The sequence below is a fragment of the Prionailurus bengalensis genome, unplaced genomic scaffold (genome assembly GCF_016509475.1).
Source record: "Prionailurus bengalensis isolate Pbe53 unplaced genomic scaffold, Fcat_Pben_1.1_paternal_pri Un_scaffold_55, whole genome shotgun sequence".
Lineage (NCBI taxonomy): Eukaryota > Metazoa > Chordata > Mammalia > Carnivora > Felidae > Prionailurus > Prionailurus bengalensis.
The window spans coordinates 294,188-316,617 of NW_025091157.1; the positions used below are offsets into that span (position 1 = coordinate 294,188).

Below are 22,430 nucleotides of genomic sequence, written 5' to 3' on the forward strand. Positions count from 1 at the left end.
TCTTGGAAAAACTTGCCTCAAGGTCAATGAGCCCCTTCCTAAAAATGGCACCAATACCCACCTCTTGGTTATGCGTAATGAACAAATGTGGCAACGTTTTGTAACCTGTAAAGGGTGCTATAGAAATAGAAGACAAAATGATCACAGTGGCTTTTAGTGACTTACTAAATATTGAGGATACTTTGTTTGGTGAATGTTTGTTTATTGTTGAGAGCAGGGTGGGGGGACAGAAGATCCGAAGCAGACTCTGCACTGAGAGCACGGAGCCCAATGCAGGACTTGAACTCATGAACTGTGAGAACATGAGCTGAGCCAAAGTTGGGCGCCTAATCGACTAAGTCACCCAGGCCCCCCAAGAATATTTGTTTTAAATGTGAAGATGTCTGAAGGCCAATAAAATGGTCGTAGGGTCCAGAAAAGAATCGGAAAGTAGGAATGGGTTTTTTATTTTCTAATTTGACACTATGTTAAATTCTGGTAATCTCTTAGAGGAGACATCATATAGGTATACAGTTGACCCTTGAACCAGGTGGGTTTGTACTGTGGGAATCCACTTACACACAGATTTTTTCAATAAATAGAGTACTATCATGTGAATGTATTTTCTGTTCCTTATGGTTTCTTTTTCTATTAATTCTTTCTTTTGAGACAGAGAGTGAGGACAGAGCACGTGGGTAGGTGAGGGCAGGGTGAGAGAGAGAATCTTAAGCCGATTCACACTGCCAGCATATTTCTTTCTCTTTGATATTAATTGATTTGGCTGCTAATAATTTAAAGTTTTCTAATTCTCTAGTTATTAATCTTTAAAAAGTACTCAAATACACTTTAGTGCTCGTTATAAGGGATGGTAAGCTAAATAGTTTTTAAGGTTTGTAACATTAAAAATCATCTAACTTATTTTTTGGTCGACTTAACATGTAATGAATTGTTTAGTTCCAAAAAAAAAAAAAGCTTAAGTTTATGAGTTCATATTTTTCTTCTGTCTTAGGCTAAGGCAAGTTAGTTTTCACTTCTTACAGGAAGTTACAATCAAGTGACCTGGGAACAGCTAAACATAGATGAAGAAAGTTAAGAGTACAATTGTAATTATTTTCTCATTTTTCTTTGTCCGTACTTGATTTCTTAAGGACAAGGTGTTTTTACAAACATGTATCCTGGCAGAAAAGACAGGTGAAAATCAAAACAAGGAAATTAACCATCTGTTTTTGCAACTGCAAAAAATGACTCAAGTACCAGCAATGAATAAGGAATGTGATAGGGAGCATGATGTATCTCTATATTTAAGACATGCCTCTATGCAAAACTTTGAGGAAATGTGGATCAAATAAGGCAAATTAGACTGGAAAAATAGCTTAAAACTCATCACCAGTGAGTGAAAGCTGAAGTTTGGTGAAATTTGTTAACAATACAGCATTCCTACTCATCTTGAAGAAGAACCACCTCGGGGTCAGTCTAAGGAGGAACCAACTGAAAGGAAATACCTTCGAATTGGACAAATACTGTACTTCCCTGTGAGGAGGAAGATGCATTTGGAGTGTCTGTCTCGGTAGTATTTCAGGCAGTTCCTGAACAAAGAGAGCCTAGTCTTGAAAATGTCATTCTCTCTCATTCATACTCTGGGTCCCCAGAATATGCTTGACAGTCATCTTCTAAGTTTCTTTAAATGAAAGCAAATCATCCGGGACATATAAATCAAAACCACACTGAGATACCACCTCACACCAGTCAAGAGTGGCTACATGATCAAATCAGGAGACTATGGATGCTGGGGAGGATGTGGAGAAACAAGAACCCTCTTGCTCTCTTGGTGGGAATGCAAACTGATGCAGCCACTCTGGAAAACAGTGTGGAGGTTCCTCGAAAAATGAAAAATAGACCTACCCTATGACCCAGCAATAGCACTGCTAGGAATTTACCCAAGGGATACAGGAGTGCTGATGCGTAGGGACACTTGTACCCCAATGTTTATAGCAGCATTTTCAACAATCGCCAAATTTATGGAAAGAGTCTAAATGTCCATCACCCGACGAATGGATAAAGAAATTGTGCTTTATATACACAATGGAATACTACTTGCCCATGAGAAAGAATGAAATGTGGCCTTTTGTAGCAACGTGGATGGAACTGGAGAGTGTGATGCTAAGTGAAATAAGTCATACAGAGAAAGATAGATACCATATGTTTTCACTCTTTTGTGGATCCTGAGAAACTTAACAGAAGACCATGGGGGAGGGGAAGTGGAAAAAAAAAACACCTTAGAGAGGGAGAGAGCCAAACTCTTACAAACTGAGAATAATTTGAGGATTGATGGGGGATGGGAGGGAGGGGGAGCTGGGTGATGGGCATTGAGGAGGGCACCTGTTGGGTGAACACTGGGTGTTGTACGGAAACCAATTTGACAACATATTTCAAATTAAAGAAAGAAAGAAAGTAAATCAGACTTTGAAAATGAGAACAAACCAGACATTGAGCATCTTTTTAACAACAATGAGGATTTTTAAAATGATATAGAAAATAAAAAAGCAAGGAACCCACTAGTTACATTTAAAGTGAAAGAACGCCAAGAGAGTTTGACATGCTAATGGCAAAAAATATGGACCAAAATACCACCGATTGTATATGTGCTGCCGAAGTGAGCACGACCACCGATTGTAAATCAGACCTCAGTCTAGTGATTCAGAGAGACTTTTTGATTTGTGGCTTGCCTGCTGCGATGTGATGAAACACATGGTTCAAACAAAAAAGCATGATATTTCTGTTGTCACAAACACGAGAAAACAAAACCAGTACAAGACTTTTTTCCAGAAGCCATTTTATGCAGATAATGATAGTACTCATAACTATAAAAGTATTGATTCTGAATTAGAAATTGTGAGTTCTTCTTCAGCATCTAGTTTTCCGGCATCTGAAGTACATCTAAGTGAAGAATTACATCAAGATATGCAAAGGTTTAAGAATGAGATAGGCATGTCACAAGTAGAGTTCCTGTCTTTGGAAAGAGAGAAAGTTCAACCTCTAAAAGAGAAGGAGGTCCGCCTTGCTGTTACTCTTGTTTTTTTCTCTTTAGCAATTATCTGATCGATTCTGATTTTCCACTCAAGAGAACAAGAGTGTGCATACAATGGAATTGTCTAAATAAGTAATTGTGTCTGGAAATAGATTATTTCTGCTATCTAACAAATAGGAGTTCAGGGAAACATTCTTGTGATTTGTTTTCCTTAAAGTTTCTGTGTCAGTCTTCCAGGTAGTATTTGAACTGGGAAACTAACTTAGCTACATAAGTACCATGTGACCTCATGAACCAGAATAACCATAAAGAAACTGCTTAAAAAACATAATAATCTCCAGGTTGTTTTTTTTTAATATATTGGCTTAAATATAAATTGCATTTCCATAAACAATAAAATGAGAAAGAAGCAATAACTAAGAGAAGGAATATAAACAAACGTTCCCAGCTAAAGCAATCTACTTATTGCTTCAGTATGCGTCTGTAGACTCTGGGTCTAGGGTTCTTGCTTGTCTAGCAAGACAGCAGCGGGATGCAGGATTACAATGGGAGAGACAGCTAGTGTCCCGGAGAACACACGAGCCTGGATTAAGGGTCCTTGCTCTGTTTTTAATAGGATCAGAAGGCTTCCAAACATGGTGATGGACATGCACAAAGAGACAATCAATCTGTGAACATGAACTCATGGGCATGAGGGAAAGGGGGTTTCAAGATATAGGGTGTTAGGGGTTAGGGTCAATATAGAACAAAATCCTGGCGCCTGGCAGATGGTTGTTAACAGCTGACCTGAGGCAGCTTCTCTGTTTATCTTAGCTAGTCTAGGGGAGAAGACAGATGCTACCTCAGGATCCACAAGGCACCTTTCTTTTGCTAATTAGCTCCCCTCTGGGCATCTTCACCCTGCAGCCTACAGCCTATAGCCCTATTTACCTGTTTACCTCATTTGGTCCTTCCTTCCTGTGAAAGCAGCTTTCTGCCATAGTACTAAATTGGGGAGTGTGTCCTCCTGAATATCTAATTTTGTTTACCTTTCACACCTTGGTCTTGGAGCCTTTGCCCCTCCCTCTCTATACCTAGATACCTAATATTGTTTACCCAAACTTGGGTGTGAGCATCCTATGGCTTTGTAATTTTCTATGCCTGGTTAACCCATCAGTGCAGGCTCAGGGAATTCCTAAGCTTATTGCCCACAAATATAGGCAGTCTTGTCTGCTTTACTCACAATCTTGGAACTTAGAATTTCAACATGAACCCTTTGAGATAGGCTTAATAACAGCAATTTGTATGATCACCCCTTTTTTCACATTTTTTAATCTCATTCTCAGATGTTTCTGTTGAGTCAAACCTTCACTTTATGTTCAATAGAGTATGATACCTTTGGGCCTGTATGATTTTTACCATGTAGGTAGCATAAACCTTCAGCAAACTTTCGGTATTTAACTCCAAGGGAGAAAACTGAGTTTTGAGATGTGTGGACTTTAGAAATAGACAAAACCTAGAGATACCCTCCTTTAAAAGAATAAGTAGCTAATCTCCTCGTCCCCTATCAAGGTATTAATTTACTCTGCCAAAGTCACACTTTTCATGCATCTGACTAATTTAATGAATTTGTGGTCATTTCTCTGATTCAGCATTCAAGAACTGTATCGTCTCTTTTGGTGCCATAAAATGCTAGGGAATGCCACTTTAGGAACTTGGGATGAATCATTTAACCTTTTTGAGTTTTACTGGCATTATCAGTAGCAAATGGGATTAAAGGTGATCATAACTTTTATACCCTCTCTCTATAAAATTTTATGCTTATTGAATGTGAGATTCGGAGAGCATTACTAATTTCCCAGAATTCCACCCTAACATCCGTTTCACTTTGTTCCTTTTGTGTTGTGGCAAACTTTGGTTCATAAATTTTAGGGGACACTGTCACTTTTTTTGAGAACCTTAGGATCCAAAAGAAAAAGAATTGTAAAAGGCAGTCAGGGAAAGAATAGCTCCGTGCAGAAAGAGGAAAGCTTCCTGGTTTTGTTATAGGAGCACCTCCATGTCACATGTTTTAAATCTGGCTGTGGTGTAAATCCCAGGTGGTAAGGATAGAAAAGGACAAATTTTGTCTCTTGTCTTTTTATGTCTTTGTATCTCTCGGTCAGATGGGGAGGCGTAGGGGGTAATTCTCGGTAGCAAAGTGTGGATATGAATAAGAGTACAAAATTAAGAAAGCCCTTTTAGAAATTTTTGTAACTTCTGCTTTTTTTAATTCCAACAGAAATGAAGCAGAGTTTATAAAAATTACAATTACTTGTAATGATAAAGTAAACACAAAATATTTTCCTCCATTGAATTTATGACAAACTGTCAACTGATAAAATTAATGAAAAACTTCTTTTTATTGACTAAAGTAACAATTACCTTTAGTATCAAGTTCCATTAAAGGTTGAAGAAAAAAAGAAGCACAGAGGAAGTGACATGGAAGTATCAGAAAACATACATGGTGCTGCGGCTGCTGGATTAATTCCACAAAGACAGAATGGAAAAACTGATAACCATCAATTGCCTATTACAGAAAATAAACATTCTGATAGGTAAGCCTATAGCAATATTTAAATAGTAGGTAATTGTTATTTTCCTATGCAACAAACTTTTCTAGTTTGAGCTAATGTTCACGATGAACAAATTTTGTATTTTTCGTGGAGATATTTCATCCTACGTGCTAATGAGAAAAATGTAAATACCAATGAGATACCATTTTTTGCAGTCATAGTAATAAATATTTTATTTAAAAAAATAACCAAAGTTAGGAAATGTGAGGAAAATGACATTCTTAGACACTGTGGTTGGATGAAATTGGTAACTCCTTTCTGAAAGGTGATTTAGCAGTGTATTTCCAAATTTCAAATATGTCGGGGCGCCTGGGTGCCTCAGTTGGTCAGGCGTCCAACTTTGGCTCAGGTCACGATCTTGCACTTCACGAGCTTGAGCCTTGCATCACGCTCTGTGCTAACAGAGCAGAGCCTGGAGCCTGCTTCACATTCTGTGTCTCCCTCTTCCTCTGCCCCTCCCCTGCTTGTGTTCTGTCTCTGTCACTGTCAGAAATAAATAATATAACATGAGAAAAATATTTCAGGTAGGTCATCCCTTTATTCTAATGGTTTCATTGCCAGGACTGGGTCCTTCTGAAATACGTGACTTCTATAAGCAAGCATGTGCGCCTGCACGTGCAAACACACACACACACACACACACACACACACACACACACCACACTATAAGGGCATTTATTATATATTATTACATATACAAAATAGGACAGATATATTAAGGTTACTTATATAAATATGTTACATGTATATGTGAAGGATATTTATTATAGCATTCCCATATCAAACATTTGGAGATAGTCTAAATGTTTATTGACTTATTTTGAGAGACAGACAGAGAATGTGCACACTCGGGAGCCCAAGCATTGAGGGGGAGCAGAGGCAGAGAGGGAGAGAGAGAGAATCCCAAGCAGACTCCACGTTAACAGTGCAGAGGCCAACACAGGGCTCGATCTCACGACCACAAGATTATGACCTGAGCCAACATCAACAGTCAGATGCTCACCAGACTGAGCCACCTAGGTGCCCCAGAGATAGGCTAAATATCCATTCATTAATAAGGAACTAAAGTTTCACTTCTATAAAGTAATGGGGCATGTGACCATTTTAAAAAATGAATTTAGGTCTATGTGTACTGATGGTTTAACAAAGTATATTTAAAGCATTTGGTTTGGTTTGATGTCATGTCTTATGCACATTTTGTTAGAATACTTTGAATATCTCCTGAATTGCAAACGGAAGTTCCCTGCTACACTGGCAGTCTACCAACAAAATTGCTAATTATTAGATTTTTGGTGTTGTTTCCCAGTGTATGAGTGCTCCAATGTTGGACCCTCAACTTAATCTGAATATTGCCAAGAGGATTCACGTGGCAACATGTCTCATATTCTATATAAACATTTCATGGCCCCTGTGCTATAAAGCAAGATGCTGGTAATGCAATGAATCGTTTTCATAAAGGTACCTTGCTTGCATGCCATCATCCTGCCTTTTTAGAGAATATATTTCAACATGAACCACACCAAATTTTTCAACAGTGCCTTCATGTTATACCATTTGTGACAATTCAGTTTACAAAGTAGGACTATTTTCTGCATTCCCAACCCCTTTTACTTCTGTGTATAAAATTTTAATATGACTCATTACTTTGGATAGTATAAAGTATCCCAGAGTTGGGTGACTTTTTAAAAATATTTGTTTATTTTGAGAGAGAGAGAGAGAGAGAGAGAGAGAGAGAGAGAGAGAGAACGCACGCATGAGTGGGGGAGGAGCAAAGAGAGAGGGAGAGAGAGAATCCCAAGGAGGCTCCGTGCTGTCAGTGCAGAGTTCGATGCTAGAGAACCTAGAGATCATGACCTGAGCCGAAATCAAGAGTTGGATGCTTCGTGGACTGGGCCACCCAGGTGCCTTTAGAGTTCAATAATTTTTATCAAGCACGAAATACTGCCCTTGAAACTTAGTTTTTCTGTGGTCTTTCTAAGCATGAGAAAAATGGTAATCAGCTTATATAATATTATATATCTAGAAAAATTTTAAGGAGTCTTGTCAGTGTATAATTTTGTGAGTTATTTAGTACTTTGGTCTGACATTTTAAAAAGGCAAAAAAACCCCTAGTGCTACATATATGCAATTTTTAAGACTTCCAAATATTACAAAAATACTACCTAATCGTTATGTAACAATTGAAAACTACAGCAATAATAGAAAATTAGATCAACAATGACCATTCCACTTAGCTATGAAATCCTTCAAGAGCCTTCTTCACTCTTTGATCCTGATTTCCCTCCCTCCCATCCACTCTTGAATTCATTGTAGCAATTTTCCCTCTCCTCCAGAATTGTTTTTTCAAGGTTACCACCGATTTTCACTTCAATAAATCTAAACATAATTTCATACATCTCATTTTACTTAACCTTTCAGCAATATTTGACCCAATGGAAAACTCTCTCCTCCAAAATTCTGTCTCCATGTTGCTTGTAGGCTATCACTCACTCACCTGATTTTCCCGCTGCCTTTCTAGTCTGTACACCTCAGCCTGATTTGCTTGTTTCTTCTCGTCCCCCACCTTTTAACCCATTGATGTCTTCCAGGAATTTGCCTTTGATTTTCTTTCTCTTGACTTTTACTATCTTGTATAATCTAATGATCCTCAAGTTTATATCTCCAGCCCGGACCTCTCTCCATAATTCCAGGCCCGCATATCAAACTGCCTACTTGATATCTCTAACTGGATAGCTATTGCAAACTTAACATGTCCTAAATTGAACTCCTGATATGCTTTCTTAATATTTGACTTTCATGTCTTTCCTAATTGAGTTAATAACAGCTCTATGAGTTGCTCTGCTAAAAAACTTGGTGTCATCTTTGACTCTTGTCTTTTTTTCTTTTTCTTTCACTTTTTATTTCTAGTTTCTTTTTCTTTTTCATACACATCACATTTCATCTGTCAGCAAATCTCGTCATGTCTTCCTTCAAATATATCGAGAATCCAAACACATCTTCCATGACCAGTAGACTGTCATCTGTTGTTTATATTGATGTAATAGGTAACTAAATGGTCTTCTTGTTTGTTTGTTTCTTCTTTTGTTTTTCCTCTGTTTCCGTTAATTCTAAACACATTGGATATAATAAAACATAAGTGGGATTGTGTCCTTCCTCTGCTCCAAGCCTAATTGCCTCTCATTTCACTCAGAGTGCATGCCAAAACTCTTCCTAAGGCCGACAAGGCCTGGATATGATCAGGTGTCTCCTTCTCTCTCTCTGATTTGAACTCTTTTCTACCCCTTTCATTCTGTCCAGCCATACTGATTTCTCACTACTCTTTAAGTACTTTGGACATACTTCTGTACTTCCTGTTGACTCTATATGGAATGCTTTCCCTCAGACACCTCATGGCTTGATTTTTCCTTTGTTGCTTGTTTTTCCTTTCAGGTTTTTGCTTAAAAGTCACTTTCTCAGCAAGGCCTTTCTTGGCCATCCTGACTAGTACTTCAACTACCCTTTTCCCTATAACACATCAAAATGTGATTTCTCTGCTTTAGTTTTTCTCCTCTAATACTGTATATTTTGCCTGTGTAGCTTGTTATTGTATGTTTACTTCACTCATCAGTAGGATTGTTATCTGTTCATTGCCATGTCCTCAGTGCCTAGAAAATGTTCTAGTCTATATAGTACTTATTGAATAATGTTTATTGAGTGAACGGAGTTTAACTTGTGTGTAATTTTTTTAACCTAATACTAGTCCCCACTTTGACAAAGTTTGGCGTGGGTTCATTCTGACAACTATACCTGCCAGTTATATACAGTTTTTGGAATATTGTGTTTACTTGCTACTTATTCTTTTAGTTGTATTTATGTTATTTTTCATTATGGTGAAATGTATCAAAGGAATAGCAAACTTCCTTTATATTTATTAAGGAAACTAAAATATGGTGGCAAATTTTTATAGGACTTTAAAAATTCTTGCCAAAGGATTATGAGCCCTCAATATCTGAAATAAAAAGATGAAGTTGGAATTGATCACTTCCAAATAAGAGGGAGCTATGCTGGTTAGGTATAGTCTTTTCTAACAGAGCAGTCTGCTATTCTTATACAGGGTTTGGGGAAGAGTGGAGTTTAAGGATTGGGAGACTTTCAGAAAATTAAATGGTTTGTCATCATCTGAAGCACCGTGCTTATTTGGGTGAGACTATTGTGGATTGGTTGGCACGCTGAAGCATGTGTACTGGAGTGATTTTTGCCCTTTATTCGCTGTCTTTCAGAAGGAAGGAGCTGAAATGGATTGGTTGGTGAGTAGGGCTGGTGGGCATTGATTAACACATTTAAAACTGATTCTGGTGGCTTCTTGTTACCATGGCTACGTGTTAGGGTTTCTTTTTGTTTTGTTTTGTTTTGTTTTGTTTTGTTTTGTTTTTTTCTAAGTTTGAGGTGGCTTTCACCAGGTGTTTTCTACTTAAAAGTTGCTTCTATTGACTGGGTTCAAAATAAAAGCTATTTCAAATTCTATAATTACAGATTCATTTTTGAAGTGTGAGTCAAGAGGAATTGTTTGATAATTGCTTTCAGAAAGATTCTTCTTTTCTTGGATGTTATTTCCATGAGAAAAGTTATCTGTGTAACAGTTTTTTTTGGAAAAAAACCCACAATTGTTAGTTTTGTTTTTGTTTTTGGTGCTCTTCAGGGCTCATGTTTAAGTCCTGAATAATCTGTGGGAAATTTCATTATTTTTTGGAAATGTACATAGCTGTATGGTAATACTATTCTGTTGCATGCATTTAGTCCATGAAAACAGAATTATAATTTTCTTTTTGGTGAATCCCCCATTTTTTTCTATTAGGATTAGATTTAGGCTAAAAGTATACAAAAGTTAACAAATCATTTTTTTTAATTTTTTTTAATGTTTATTCATTTGGAGAGAGACAAAGTGAGAGTTGGGGAGGGGCAGAGAGAGGGGGAGACAAAGATTCCGAAGCAGGCTCCACACTCTGGGCTGTCAGCACACAGCCCGATGTGGGGCTCGAAGCCACAAACCCTTAGATCACAAACTGAGCCAAAGTCATACACTTAACGAACTGAGCCATCCAGGCGCTGCAAACCATGTTTTTTTAAACAAAAGCATAACTAATTAGATGATTTTTATTTTTGAGCGATAGACAATGACATATGAGTACTTTTGAATTTTTGAAGTTTTTCCAGATTTATGAGATATAAGTAACATACATCTGTGTAACTCTAAGGTGTACCTGTATTAATTTGATACACTTTTATATTGTCAAATGATTACCACAATAGTGTTATTACTTCCCTCATCTCACATAAATATCATTTCTTGTTTGTGATGACCTAGTCTTGTAACAACTTTCAAATGATAGGATACAGTATTGTTCACTGTAATCACTATCCTGCACATTAAATCCCCAGAATTTATTAATCTTGTAACAGGTGGTTTGTACCCTTTGACCAATATCTACCCATTTCTCACAGCCTCCTAACCCTGGCAACCACCAGTCTGTTCTGTTTTTCGTGCAGTTTTTTTCTTAATTCCACATATAAGTCAGATCATACAGTGTTTGTCTTCCTGTGTCTGACTTCTTTTCACTAAGCATAAAGCCCTCAAGTTTCACTCATGCTGCCACAAATGGCAGGATTTCCTTCTTGTTTGTGGCTGAAAATATTCCATTGTAACTGTATACCATATTTTTTAATCCATGGATCCACTGATGGATGCTTAGGCTGTTTCTTGACTATTGTAAATAATGCTGCAATAAACATAGGGCTGCAGATATGTCTCCAAGGTAAGGATGTCATGTCTTTAAGATATATACTCAGTAATGGGATTATTGGCTCATATGAAGGTTCTAGTTTTAGTTTGTTGAGGAGCCACCATACTGTTTTACATAGTGGCTGTCCCAATTTACAGTCCTACAGGAGTACAAGGAATTCCTTTCCTGTACATCCTTGCCAACGATATCTCTTGTCTTTTCGATAATAGCCATTTTAATAGGTCAAAGTGATATCTATATACTGCAGTTTTGATTTGCATTTCCCTGATGAATAGTGATATCGAGCACCTTCTTGTGTACCCCTGACCATTTGAATATGTTTTGAGGAGAGACGTCTTTTAAGGTGCCTTGCCCAGTTTTTAATTATATTTATTTTTAGCTGTTGAATTGTACGAATTCCTTACACATTTTAGATATTGACGTTTTTCATATTCGTAGCTTGCGAATGTTTTCATCCTTTCCATAGGTTGCCTTTCCATCATGTTGCTTGTTTCTTTTGCTGTGCAGAAACATTGCTGATTGCATTGGTTGGTTTTGCTTTTATTGCTTGTACTTTGGATGTCCTATCCTAAATCATTTTAAGATCTATGTCAAGGAGCTTTTATCCTATGTTTTCTTCTATGAGTTTTATGATTTAAGATTTTATATAGAAGTCTTTATTTGCATTTGGGTTGACTTTTGTGAGTGGTGTAAGGTAGAGGCACAGTTTTATTCTTTTGCATGTTAATATCCAGTTTTCTCACCATCATGTATTGAAGAGAGTACCTTTTCTCTTTTGAGTATTCTTGGGTCTCTTAACAAAGAGACTTTATTCATGGGTTTTTAGTTGACTTTATGCATGGGTTTATTTCTGGGTTCTTGATTCTGTTTCATTCATCTTTGTGGTTTTTTTTTCTTGTGCAACTTCATACGGTTTTTATTACCATAACTTTGTAATAGTGTGACACCAGCAAGTGTGATGCTTCCAGATTTGTTCTTCTTTCTTAGGATTGTTTTGGCTATTTGGGGTCTTTCTTGTTCCTTACACATTTGAGGAATGCTTTTCCTATTTCTGTGAAGAACATCATTGGAATTTTGACAAGGATTGCATTGACTCTGTAGGTGGTTTCAAGTAATGTGGATATTTAATGATACTCATTTTTTGAATCCATAAACAATGGGGTATCTTCCCGTTTGTTTGTGTCTCTGCTGTTTCTTTTACCAATGTCTTGTAGTTTTTACTGTACCTATCTTTCAGAAAGTACTTGATTAAATTTATTCCAAAGTATTTTGTTCTTTTTGATGCTTTGGGGAAGGGGATTTTTTCCTTATATTTTTTTTCAGGTATTTCATTGATATTGTTTAGAAATGCAACTGATCTCTTGATGCTGATTTTGTAAATTTTTTTACTAAATATAATCTATTGTCAAATTGGTTTCCATACAACACCCAGTGCTCATCCCAACAGGTGACTTCTCAATACCCATCACCCACTTTCCCCTCTCCCCCACCTCCTATCAACCCTTGGTTTATTCTCAGTGTTTACGAGTCTCTTATTGTTTGCCTCCCTCTCTCTCTGTAACTTTTTTTCCCCCATCCCCCCCCCCCACCCATGGTCTCCTGTCAAGCTTCTCAGGATCCACATATAAGTGAAATCGTATGGTATCTGTCTTTCTCTGCCTGACTTATTTCACTTTGCATAATACCCTCCAGTTCCATCCACGTTGTTGCAAATGGCCAGATTTCACTCTTTATCATTGCCAAGTATTATGCCACTGTATATATAAACCACATCTTCTTTCTCCATTCGTCAGGTGATGGACATTTAGGCTCTTTCCATAATTTGGCGATTGTTGAAAGTGCTACTGTATATATTGGGGCACATGCGCCCCTATGCATCAGCACTCCTGTATCCCTTGGGTAAATTCCCAGCAGTGCTATTGCTGGGTCATAGGGTTGTTCTATTTTTAATTAGCTGAGGAAGCTCCACGCTGTTTTCCAGAGTGGCTGCACCAGTTTGCATTCCCACCAACAGTGCAAGAGGGTTCCTGTTTCTCCACATCCTCGCCAGCATCTGTAGTCTCCTGATTTTTTCATTTTAGCCACTCTGACCAGTGTGAGGTGGTATCTCAGTATGGTTTTGATTTGTATTTCCCTGATGAGGAGTGACGTTGAGCATCTTTCCATGCGTCTGTTGTCCATCTGGATGTCCTCTTTGGAAAAGTGTCTATTCATGTCTTCTGCCAATTTCTTCCCTGGGTTATTTGTTTTGTGGGTGTGGAGTTTAGTGAGTTCTTTACAGGTTCTGGATATTAGCCCTTCGTTTATCCGATATGTCATTTGCAAATATCTTCTCCCATTCTGTCCATTGCCTTTCGGTTTTGTTGATTGATTCCTTTGCAGTGCAGAAGTTTTTTATCTTGACGAGGTCCCAATAGTTCATTTTTGCTTTCCATTCCCTTGCCTTTGGAGATGTGTCAAGTAAGAAATTGCTGCAGCAGAGGTCAAAGTAGTTTTTTTCCTGCTTTCTCCTCTAGGGTTTTGATGGTTTTCTGTCTTACATTCAGGTCCTTCATCCATTTTGAGTTTATTTGTGTGTATGGTGTAAGAAAAGTCGTCTAATTTCATTCTTCTGCATGTTGCTGTCCAGTTCTCCCAGAAGAAAGAGACTGTCTTCTTTTTCCCCATGGGATACTCTTTCCTGCTTTGTCAATTTAGTTGGCCATACATTTGTGGGTTCACGTCTGGGGTTTCTATTCTATTCCATTGGTCTGTGTGTCTGTTTTTGTGCCAATACCATACTGTCTTGATGATCACAGCTTTGTAGTAGAGGCTAAAGAGACAGAGTGTTAACAGAGGAGGGGTAGAGAGAGAGAGACAGGGAGAGAGAGAGAGAATCCAAAGCAGGCTCCAGGCTCTGAACTGTCAGCACAGAGCCCAATAGGGCGCTTGAACCACAAACCACGAGATCATGAACTTAGCCGAAGTCAGAAGCTTAACTGACTGAGCCACCCAGGCACCCCTGCATCTTTATGTTGATTTTGTATCCTTCATCCTTGGAACAGCTTTTTGGTGGTATCTTCAGGATTTTCTATATATAAGAATATGTCATCTGCAAACAAAGACAGTTTTATTTCTTTTTTTCTGATTTGGATGCCTTTTATTTCCTTTTCTTGCCTGACTGCTTTGGCTAGGACTTCCTCTATCCAGTTGAATAGGAGTGGTCAAGTGGGCAACTTTGCCTTGTTCTTGAACTTGCAGTAAAAGCTTTAAGTTTTTTACCACTGCATATGATGTTGGCTATGGGCTTATCATCTTGGGCTTCATTATGTCCAGGTGTGATAATTCAGTACCCACTTTGTTGAGAGTTTTTATCCTGAAAAGATGTTGAATTTTGTCAAATGCTTTTTCCTCACATGCTGGGATGATGATATGATTTTTTTATACTGTTAATGCGGTGTATCAAATGTATTTATTCAATTTGACTTCTGAAGGATAATTTTGCTGAGTAAAGTATTCTTGATTGGTTGTCTTTTTTCTCTTAGCACTTTGAATATGTAATCCCACTGCCTCCTGGAATGTAAGGTTTCTGCTGAGAAACTCCTAATAGCCTTATGAGGATTCACTTGTAGTCACATAATCTTTCCTCACTCTTTTACATTCTTTTGAATTTGTTCTCTGCTGACTGGATAATCTGAGAGTTCCTTTCTTTCAATTCACATTTTTTTTTGCTTGATCCATTTCCTGTCAGTGATCACTCTTGCTTTTTTCATGTCCTTCATTATACTCTTCAGCTCCAGGATTTTTTTTAGTTAGCTTTTACTATTTCCAGCTCTTTGTTAAGCTTCTCATTTTATTCATAGAGCGTTTTTCTGATTTTATTGAATTGGCTTTTTGTGTTTTTCTTGTAACTCACTGAGTTTCCTTAAAACTGCTATTTTTGAATTCTCTTTTGAGTAAATTACAGATCTCCCTGTGTTTCCGATTGATTACTGGAAGATTATTGTGATCCTTTGATGGTATCATATTTCCTTGATATTTTATATTCTTTGCAGTTTTGCATTGCTGTCTTTGCATTTGAAGTAGCAGTCACCTCCTCCAGTCTTTAATGACTACCTCTTCAGTGTGTCCACACCTGATTCTTTGCTCCAGTGGGATGCTGGAAATTCTCTGCAGGACACCTGGTTTTCCAAAAAAGCTCTCTCATCCACGGGTGATTATCTTAGACAGTGTTTTCTAGCTAGGGACTCCCCGATGTGGCTGAGAGGGAGGGGCTGGAGGCACTTTATGGGCTATTGCTAGGTCCACAGATTAGACTGTAGTATGTCTCCCTGTTACCTGATGCACGGGTAGGCAAGACTTTTCCTCGGTCCCTTGGAATATAGTGCTAGATTGTCACAGCTCCTGCAAAGGCAGTTTTGCCCATGGGTGGATAAGATGCCAGTTTGTTGTAGGTGGGGAGTCGCAACAACGTACATCTTGTTCAGCTATGATACTGATATCGCTCTGACATATGGGTATTTTAAAAGTAGTTTTTCCCCTAAGATATTTCCCTGATTTCTTCTTTCATGTTATATGGACCTCATGCTACTTTAAAACTTTGTTGAAAGTAAGAATTCTTATATTTCAAAGCAAAGCCAAAAATAGAGCACACATCTAGTTATTACTCCCATGTCTAAGAGTCACTGCCTTTAGGAAATGAACTCTAACTTTTTAGTGTAACCTTCAAGGTTCTTCAGCATTTCTTTCCTGACTGATCTCTTACTACTTGCTTCCATGTATTTTATGTTTTTTTTCCCAAGTTCCTATAAGCTTATAGTTTTTCCTTTCAAGGCACCTAGATGCCATCTGTGTAATCTTTGTGCTCACATTCTAATCTCTAAGAAAATGGTTTTCTTCCGTTTCTTTCCCTGGTGACCTCTGCTGTTTATTTTCCCTCTTCAGTAAAGCCTTTCTTGTACTCACTTACAGCTTTTCACATGTCAATTCTTACAAATCACATTGTATTCTAATTGTATATTTACCTGTGTTTGAAGCAACAGATGAGTATTTCCTTTTGTACGGTTGGTACTTCAGCACTGTTCTCTGAATTAATCAAATTAAGTCAGATGGGTAAAATTCAGAACTTGATGAAAAATGTCTTTTTATTCTTTTTCAGTAAAATTATTAGAAAACATTGGCTTTTTATGGCTTTTTAATGGCTTTTTTTTTAAGGAGGGAACTTGGTTTACATATGAAGAAGTTAAAGAAAGGTGAAAATGAAAAAGGGACATCAAAAGGATCTGTGATCACACCAGTGTTGCAGAAGGCAGATGCCCTAACTGGTGGTCCACTACAAAAGAATGATGGCAGCCATTTCAGTGAAAAGGATCAGCATGAAAGCAGGTAAAATGTATAAATTTTTTATGTGCCTGTGAAGGAATTTTAGCAGTGATTACCTTTTGTGGAAATAAAATGCTGTAGTGTAGGTAGGTCCAAGCTAAGGCAAGAAATACTCAACATATCAAATACACTGCTTGAAAAGTTGTGATGAGGGTGTGACTTTGTCAAGGAGCAGTTTCAGTAGTCACCATGGAAGCATGGAAGGTGAGTAAGTGTAAACAACTCCTTAGAGCATTTTAATTGGGAAAGGTAATAGAGAAATGGATGATAACTGAAAAAGAATGTGAATTGCAAAGGCATTTTCTTTCTCTTTTTATTTTAAGATGGGAGCTTTTAGAGTATGTATTCTGTTGGAAATGATCAATAGAGATAGACATGGTTAGTTAATTTAATTTTGTTTGCGTTTCCAAACATTAGGAAGTTTGTTGATTGTATTACATTATCTTTTAAAGATTATAGTAATTGTTTTTAGTACCCTTATTCATGTGATTTTGTGCAAGAAGTTGGTTTATTCTGAATTGGTTCCACAATGGGGTATTCTCCTACAATTGAATGTGCAGATTTAAAAATATATATGTATGTATGCAAGTATGTGTATATATATATATATGGCTATATAATTTCTTATATGTATGTATATGTATATTTATTATATGTATATATGCATAATATACATATTATATGTATATGTATATGCATAAATACAAATTATATGTATAATTTCTTATATATGTATATATAAGTATATGTGTATAAGTTCTATATGTATATATTTGTATACACACACACACACACACACACACACCCTTACCATAAATGTATGCAACCACTGAGGCCATTCTGAATAAAACTAATCCTTCCTTGATGCTTTTAGATATCCAGTGCCTTTGATAATATCACAAATAGCTATGATTTTGTTAGGGACTTTAAAGTTTCTGGTTCTATTAAGTTAATATTATTTAGGTTCTGGGGAAAGGGGAAGATTTTGTTTATTTACAATTGGAAAAGAAACTAGTAATCCATAACGGATTATTCCTTTTGGACTAGAGAGCTCTAAATGACCAAAACCATGCTTCCTGTACCAACAGTGCCATTGACACAGATTGTATGCTCAATAAGTATGTGTTGAATGTGGGAATAAACAGTGGAATGAATGAATGAATGAATGAATGAATGAATGCCTGTTGAAGAACTTCTCTAGAAGAAGCAAATATTTAGTTTATTGAATGTAGATTTCCCATCTTGCCAAGTATAAAGTCTCTTAAAAAATGTGTAAGATTCAGAAATTGTTATGTATCACTATAGCTAGAAATCGAATCATAATATAGATTCATTTGCTGTCATATTAGTTAGAAACACTAGAGTATTACTTTAACCACATAGTATAAAACACATGCTTTGAAGGCACATTCCTGGGTTTGAATTCAGGGTCTGTTCTTGGCCAGCGACGAGGGCTTCTTGGGCAAGTCACTTCGACTTTCTGTGCCTCATTTTCTTCCTGTGTAACATACCTAATATAATAACCTACTTCATAGGATTGTTGTGGGGCTTCAAATACCTTGAAGACATGTAAAGTTCTCATAGTAATGCCTAGAGAGTAGTTGCATAGTGAGTCTTCAACACGTTAATATCATGATTGTTAAAAAGGAGTCTTTCATATAGGGAGTTAACTTGCACTTTCCAAGTAGGTTTTAGTGCCAGTAAAAGCTTATTTTTAGTAAAATGACGACAACAACACAAACAATGGTATCATTCCTATCAAATAATGCAAGTAGCATTAGGATTTTCCTTTGCTTTTGTTAGTTTTTACCTAACATTAGTACTTTGTTGTGCTTGCTTCAGCAGCACATATACTAGAACTGGATAAACCTAATCCTTTGTTAATATTAGCAGTAGTATGTTTTCTATGTTGTTTAATGTTACTCTGTTGTTTAATCCCCTTTGTAGAAAATTAGTTTCAAATGCAGAGATTTTATATCAGAAACAATAGGTTTAGATATGCTTTGTATTTTAAGTATTTAATATTTGCCTGAAAAGAATTGTTGTTTTTTTTCAGACCTGCAAAGAAAATTTCTAAGAAAAAGAACAAGGTAAGCAAAAGAGACAATGTAATTTTATTTTATTTATTATTTATTTTATTTTTATTTTATTATATCATTTTGATACATATTTGTTAGGAATATTGTTCAGTGGCAAAAAATTACTTTATGAAAGATGTAGTGAAAAAATAGAAAATCTTCCTTTGTTGTAGAGTCATTTGCTGTGAAAAAGTTACTTAGAAATACTAGCTATGGATAACAGTGTCTTTTTGATAAAAATCTGTTCTTTTAAAAAGTCTCTGTGGTTTCGCTTTTAAATGTTCATTCACTTATTTTTAAAATGTATTTTGAGAGAGAGCACGCACAAGTGGGGGAGGGGTCGAGGGAGAGGGGGAGAGAGAATCCCAAGCAGGCTCCATGCTGTCATTGTGGAGGTCAACGTGGGACTCAAACTCAGGAACCCTGAGGTCATGACCTGAGCCAAAATGGAGTCGGATGCTCAACCGACTGAGCCAGTCAGGTGCCCCTGTTTTTGCTTTTATAAAAAGATGGGTATTTATCACTTCTCTACACCTAGTATATTTTATAAATATTTGGGGGACATTTTGAAATGGTATTATTCATTGGTAGGTCAAAAAGCAAATTACTTCTATGGATGACCTTGTTGACTTCATTCAGTCATCTGAAACAGCTTCAGAGCATTGTGAGTTGCCTTACTCTAAGAATTTCATGTTGCTGATTGAACAACTTGGCATGGATTGTAAAGGTAGGAAGTCTTTTTATGTATATTTCTGTAGTAATATGTGCACACCTGCCCCATAGAGCACTGCTGTATTATAGAGCCGCTCATCTCAGAAATATGGTTTATATTAAAATAAAAGGAGCACTATTGTATCCTCTCAGCCAAAGAGTCATCATTTCTACTGTACCTTTCTTAGTGGGAATGGCACATCTAATGTGTTTGTTAACTCTGCTTCTCTTCTGTGCCTTCACCCAGGTCAGGTCATTATTTTTCTCCTAGATGACTGAAATAACCTCAGGACTGTTTTCCCTGCCGTTCTACCTCCCAGGACCTTGGTCTACACTGCAACCATAATTAGTATATGTTTTAAAAAATGTGTCTTTCATCATGGTACCCCTTGCTTAAAACGTAGCTATTACTTCTCATTGCTATTAGGTTAAAGGCCACAGTCCTCTGGCTTCATCTTGTATGGTTTTACATCCTTCTTTCCGTCTGTGTCTTATCCACTGTTTTAGACGTTCTTCCTGTGAAAGAGCTTTTTGTTTCCAACAGCTTTAGTTAGGTAAACTGCACATATATGAAGTGTGTCATTTGATAGTTTTGACATATGTTTACACGTATGAAACGATAACCATAATCCAGACAATTAACATATTCATCACCCTTAAAAATCTCATGTCCCTTTATATTCCCTTATTATGAAGCTGCCAAATTGTTTTCTAAAGGAGTTGTATGGTTTTCCATTCCCACCAGCAGTCTGTGAGAGCACCAATTCCTACATACATATTCATGAACACTTAGTATTGTCAGCTTTTTAAATCCTAGCCATTCGGATGGATATTTAGTATGTACCTCATTATGGTTTCAATATACATTTCCCTAATAACTGATGATGGTGAGCGTATTTTCATGTGCTTGTTTGCCATCTGTGTATCTTCTCTGAATTGTCCAAGTCTTTGGTTGTTTTAAAAATGTGTTTGTTTGTTTTCTTAGTTGTTGAGTTTTCAGAATTCTTTTTATATTCTAGACACAGTTCCTTCTTTGTTTTCTTTTTTTTGTGGTTGTTGTTGTTGTTGTTGTTTCCACTGAAGCATTTTATTTGCACATATGTATTACATCCCTAGAAAAAGAATCCCAGGATTTCTCCTTCTGTGTGTTTTCATCTTCCTTCTTCATGGTCTATGACTGTAGCTGAGGTGGTCAGTATAATGAAACCAAACTGAGCAGATTATTCTGCCATTTTTCTAGATCTTTGCATTGTCCATCAATTCTGGGGCCAGTCACTCCATGCTTGCTTAACCTGCCTGTGAGTTTCACAACAATTTTCCCAACTCTGTGATCATCAATGATTTTAAATTCACCAGTGTAACCATGCTGCTTGATCATCACAGTTAGAAAGTGGACAATGTCTTTGGAGCATGGCCTAGTAAGAACCTGGAGTTTGCTTCTCTCTTCAGTATTGTTATGCTCTGGGGAGCATCTGCCACGACATTCACATGCATCATGATGGTGGCACAGAAAGATGGTGGAAAGAGCTAGATACAGTTCCTTTCTCACTGCTCTTTTTTTGCAAGGTTTTTCTTCTCCCACTCTGTGACTTTTCCTTCTCTCAACAGTGTTTTTGAAGAGCAGTTTTTCTTTTTGGTGAAGTCCAGTTTACACATTCATTTGTTCTTGTATGATTGTTGCTTTTGGTTTTCATATCTAAGAAATAGTTGCATAGCACAAGGTCACAAAGCTTTTCTCTCATGCTTTCTTTTAGAAGTTTTATAGTTTTAGGTCTTACATTTAGATCTATGACCCATTTTGTATTCTTTTTTATTTGTGATACAGAGTATGGATACAAGTTCATTCTTTTGCATATGGATATCTAGTTGTTCCAACACCATTTATGGAAAAGGCTGTGTTTTCTCCACTTTATGCCATTGTTCCTTTGTCATAATCAGTTGGCCACATATGTGTGGGTTTAAGTATGGGCTCTATTCTTTCTCATTGATCTCTTTGTCCATCTTTGTACCAATATTATGCTGTTTTAATCACTGCCAGTTTCTAAGGATTTTTGAAATCAGGTAGTGTTTGTCGTCCATCTGTGTTCCTTTCAGTGTTCTTCCCCTACTCTGGATCCTTTGCATTTCCACGTAAATTTTAGAATCAGTTTGTCTGTTTCTTAAACAAACAAACAAACAAACAAACAAACAGAAACCAACTCTGGTGGTCTTATGGAATTTAAGTTTAGATTATGTTGAATCTACAGATTTATTTGGGGAGAATTGACTTCTTGACAATATTGAATCTTTTAACCCCTGAACAGAGTATATATCTCTCCCTTGATATAGGCCTTTTAAAATTTTTCTCAGTAATATTTTGTAGTGTTTAATGTATAGGTCTTTCTGTCTTTTATGATATTAACTGTGATTGTTTTTTATTTTCAGTGCAGTTGTAAATAATATATCTTAAATTTAATTTTTTTTAATGTTTACTCTTGAGAGAGAGACAGAGCATGAGTTGGGGAGGGGCGGAGAAAGAGGTAGACAGAATCTGAAGCAGGCTCCAGGCTCCAAGCTATCAGTACAGAGCCCGGCATGGGGCTTGAACTCACCAACGGTGAGATCATGACCTGAGCCTGAGCCCAGTGCTTAACCAACTGAGCCACCCAGATACCCCGACATTTTAATTTTTGATTCTTTATAGCTAATATATAGAAATTCAGTTGATTTTTGTGTAATCATTCTGTATCCTCCAACCTTGATAAATTTATATGTATAGATATATTTAATATTAGAGTGAGTACATGAGCAGGGGAGAGGGGCAGAGAGAGAGAGAGAGAGAGAGAGAGAGAGAGAGAGAAAGAGAGAGAGAGAGAGAGAGAGAGAGAGAGAGAGAGAGAATCTTAAGTAGTCTCCATGC

At 37.0% G+C, this 22,430-nt stretch overlaps 1 protein-coding gene across 1 annotated transcript in view; it reads left to right on the forward strand.

The window, feature by feature from the left end:
* LOC122478362 (ankyrin repeat domain-containing protein 26-like) overlaps window positions 1-22,430 on the forward strand; it is a 112,489-nt gene that overhangs the window by 36,320 nt on the left and 53,739 nt on the right. The window contains exons 10-14 of the mRNA XM_043572004.1: window positions 1,128-1,327; window positions 1,412-1,511; window positions 16,579-16,745; window positions 18,799-18,832; window positions 19,412-19,547. Coding sequence (XP_043427939.1) covers window positions 1,128-1,327; window positions 1,412-1,511; window positions 16,579-16,745; window positions 18,799-18,832; window positions 19,412-19,547 — 637 coding nt within the window. The remainder of the gene's footprint in view (window positions 1-1,127; window positions 1,328-1,411; window positions 1,512-16,578; window positions 16,746-18,798; window positions 18,833-19,411; window positions 19,548-22,430) is intronic.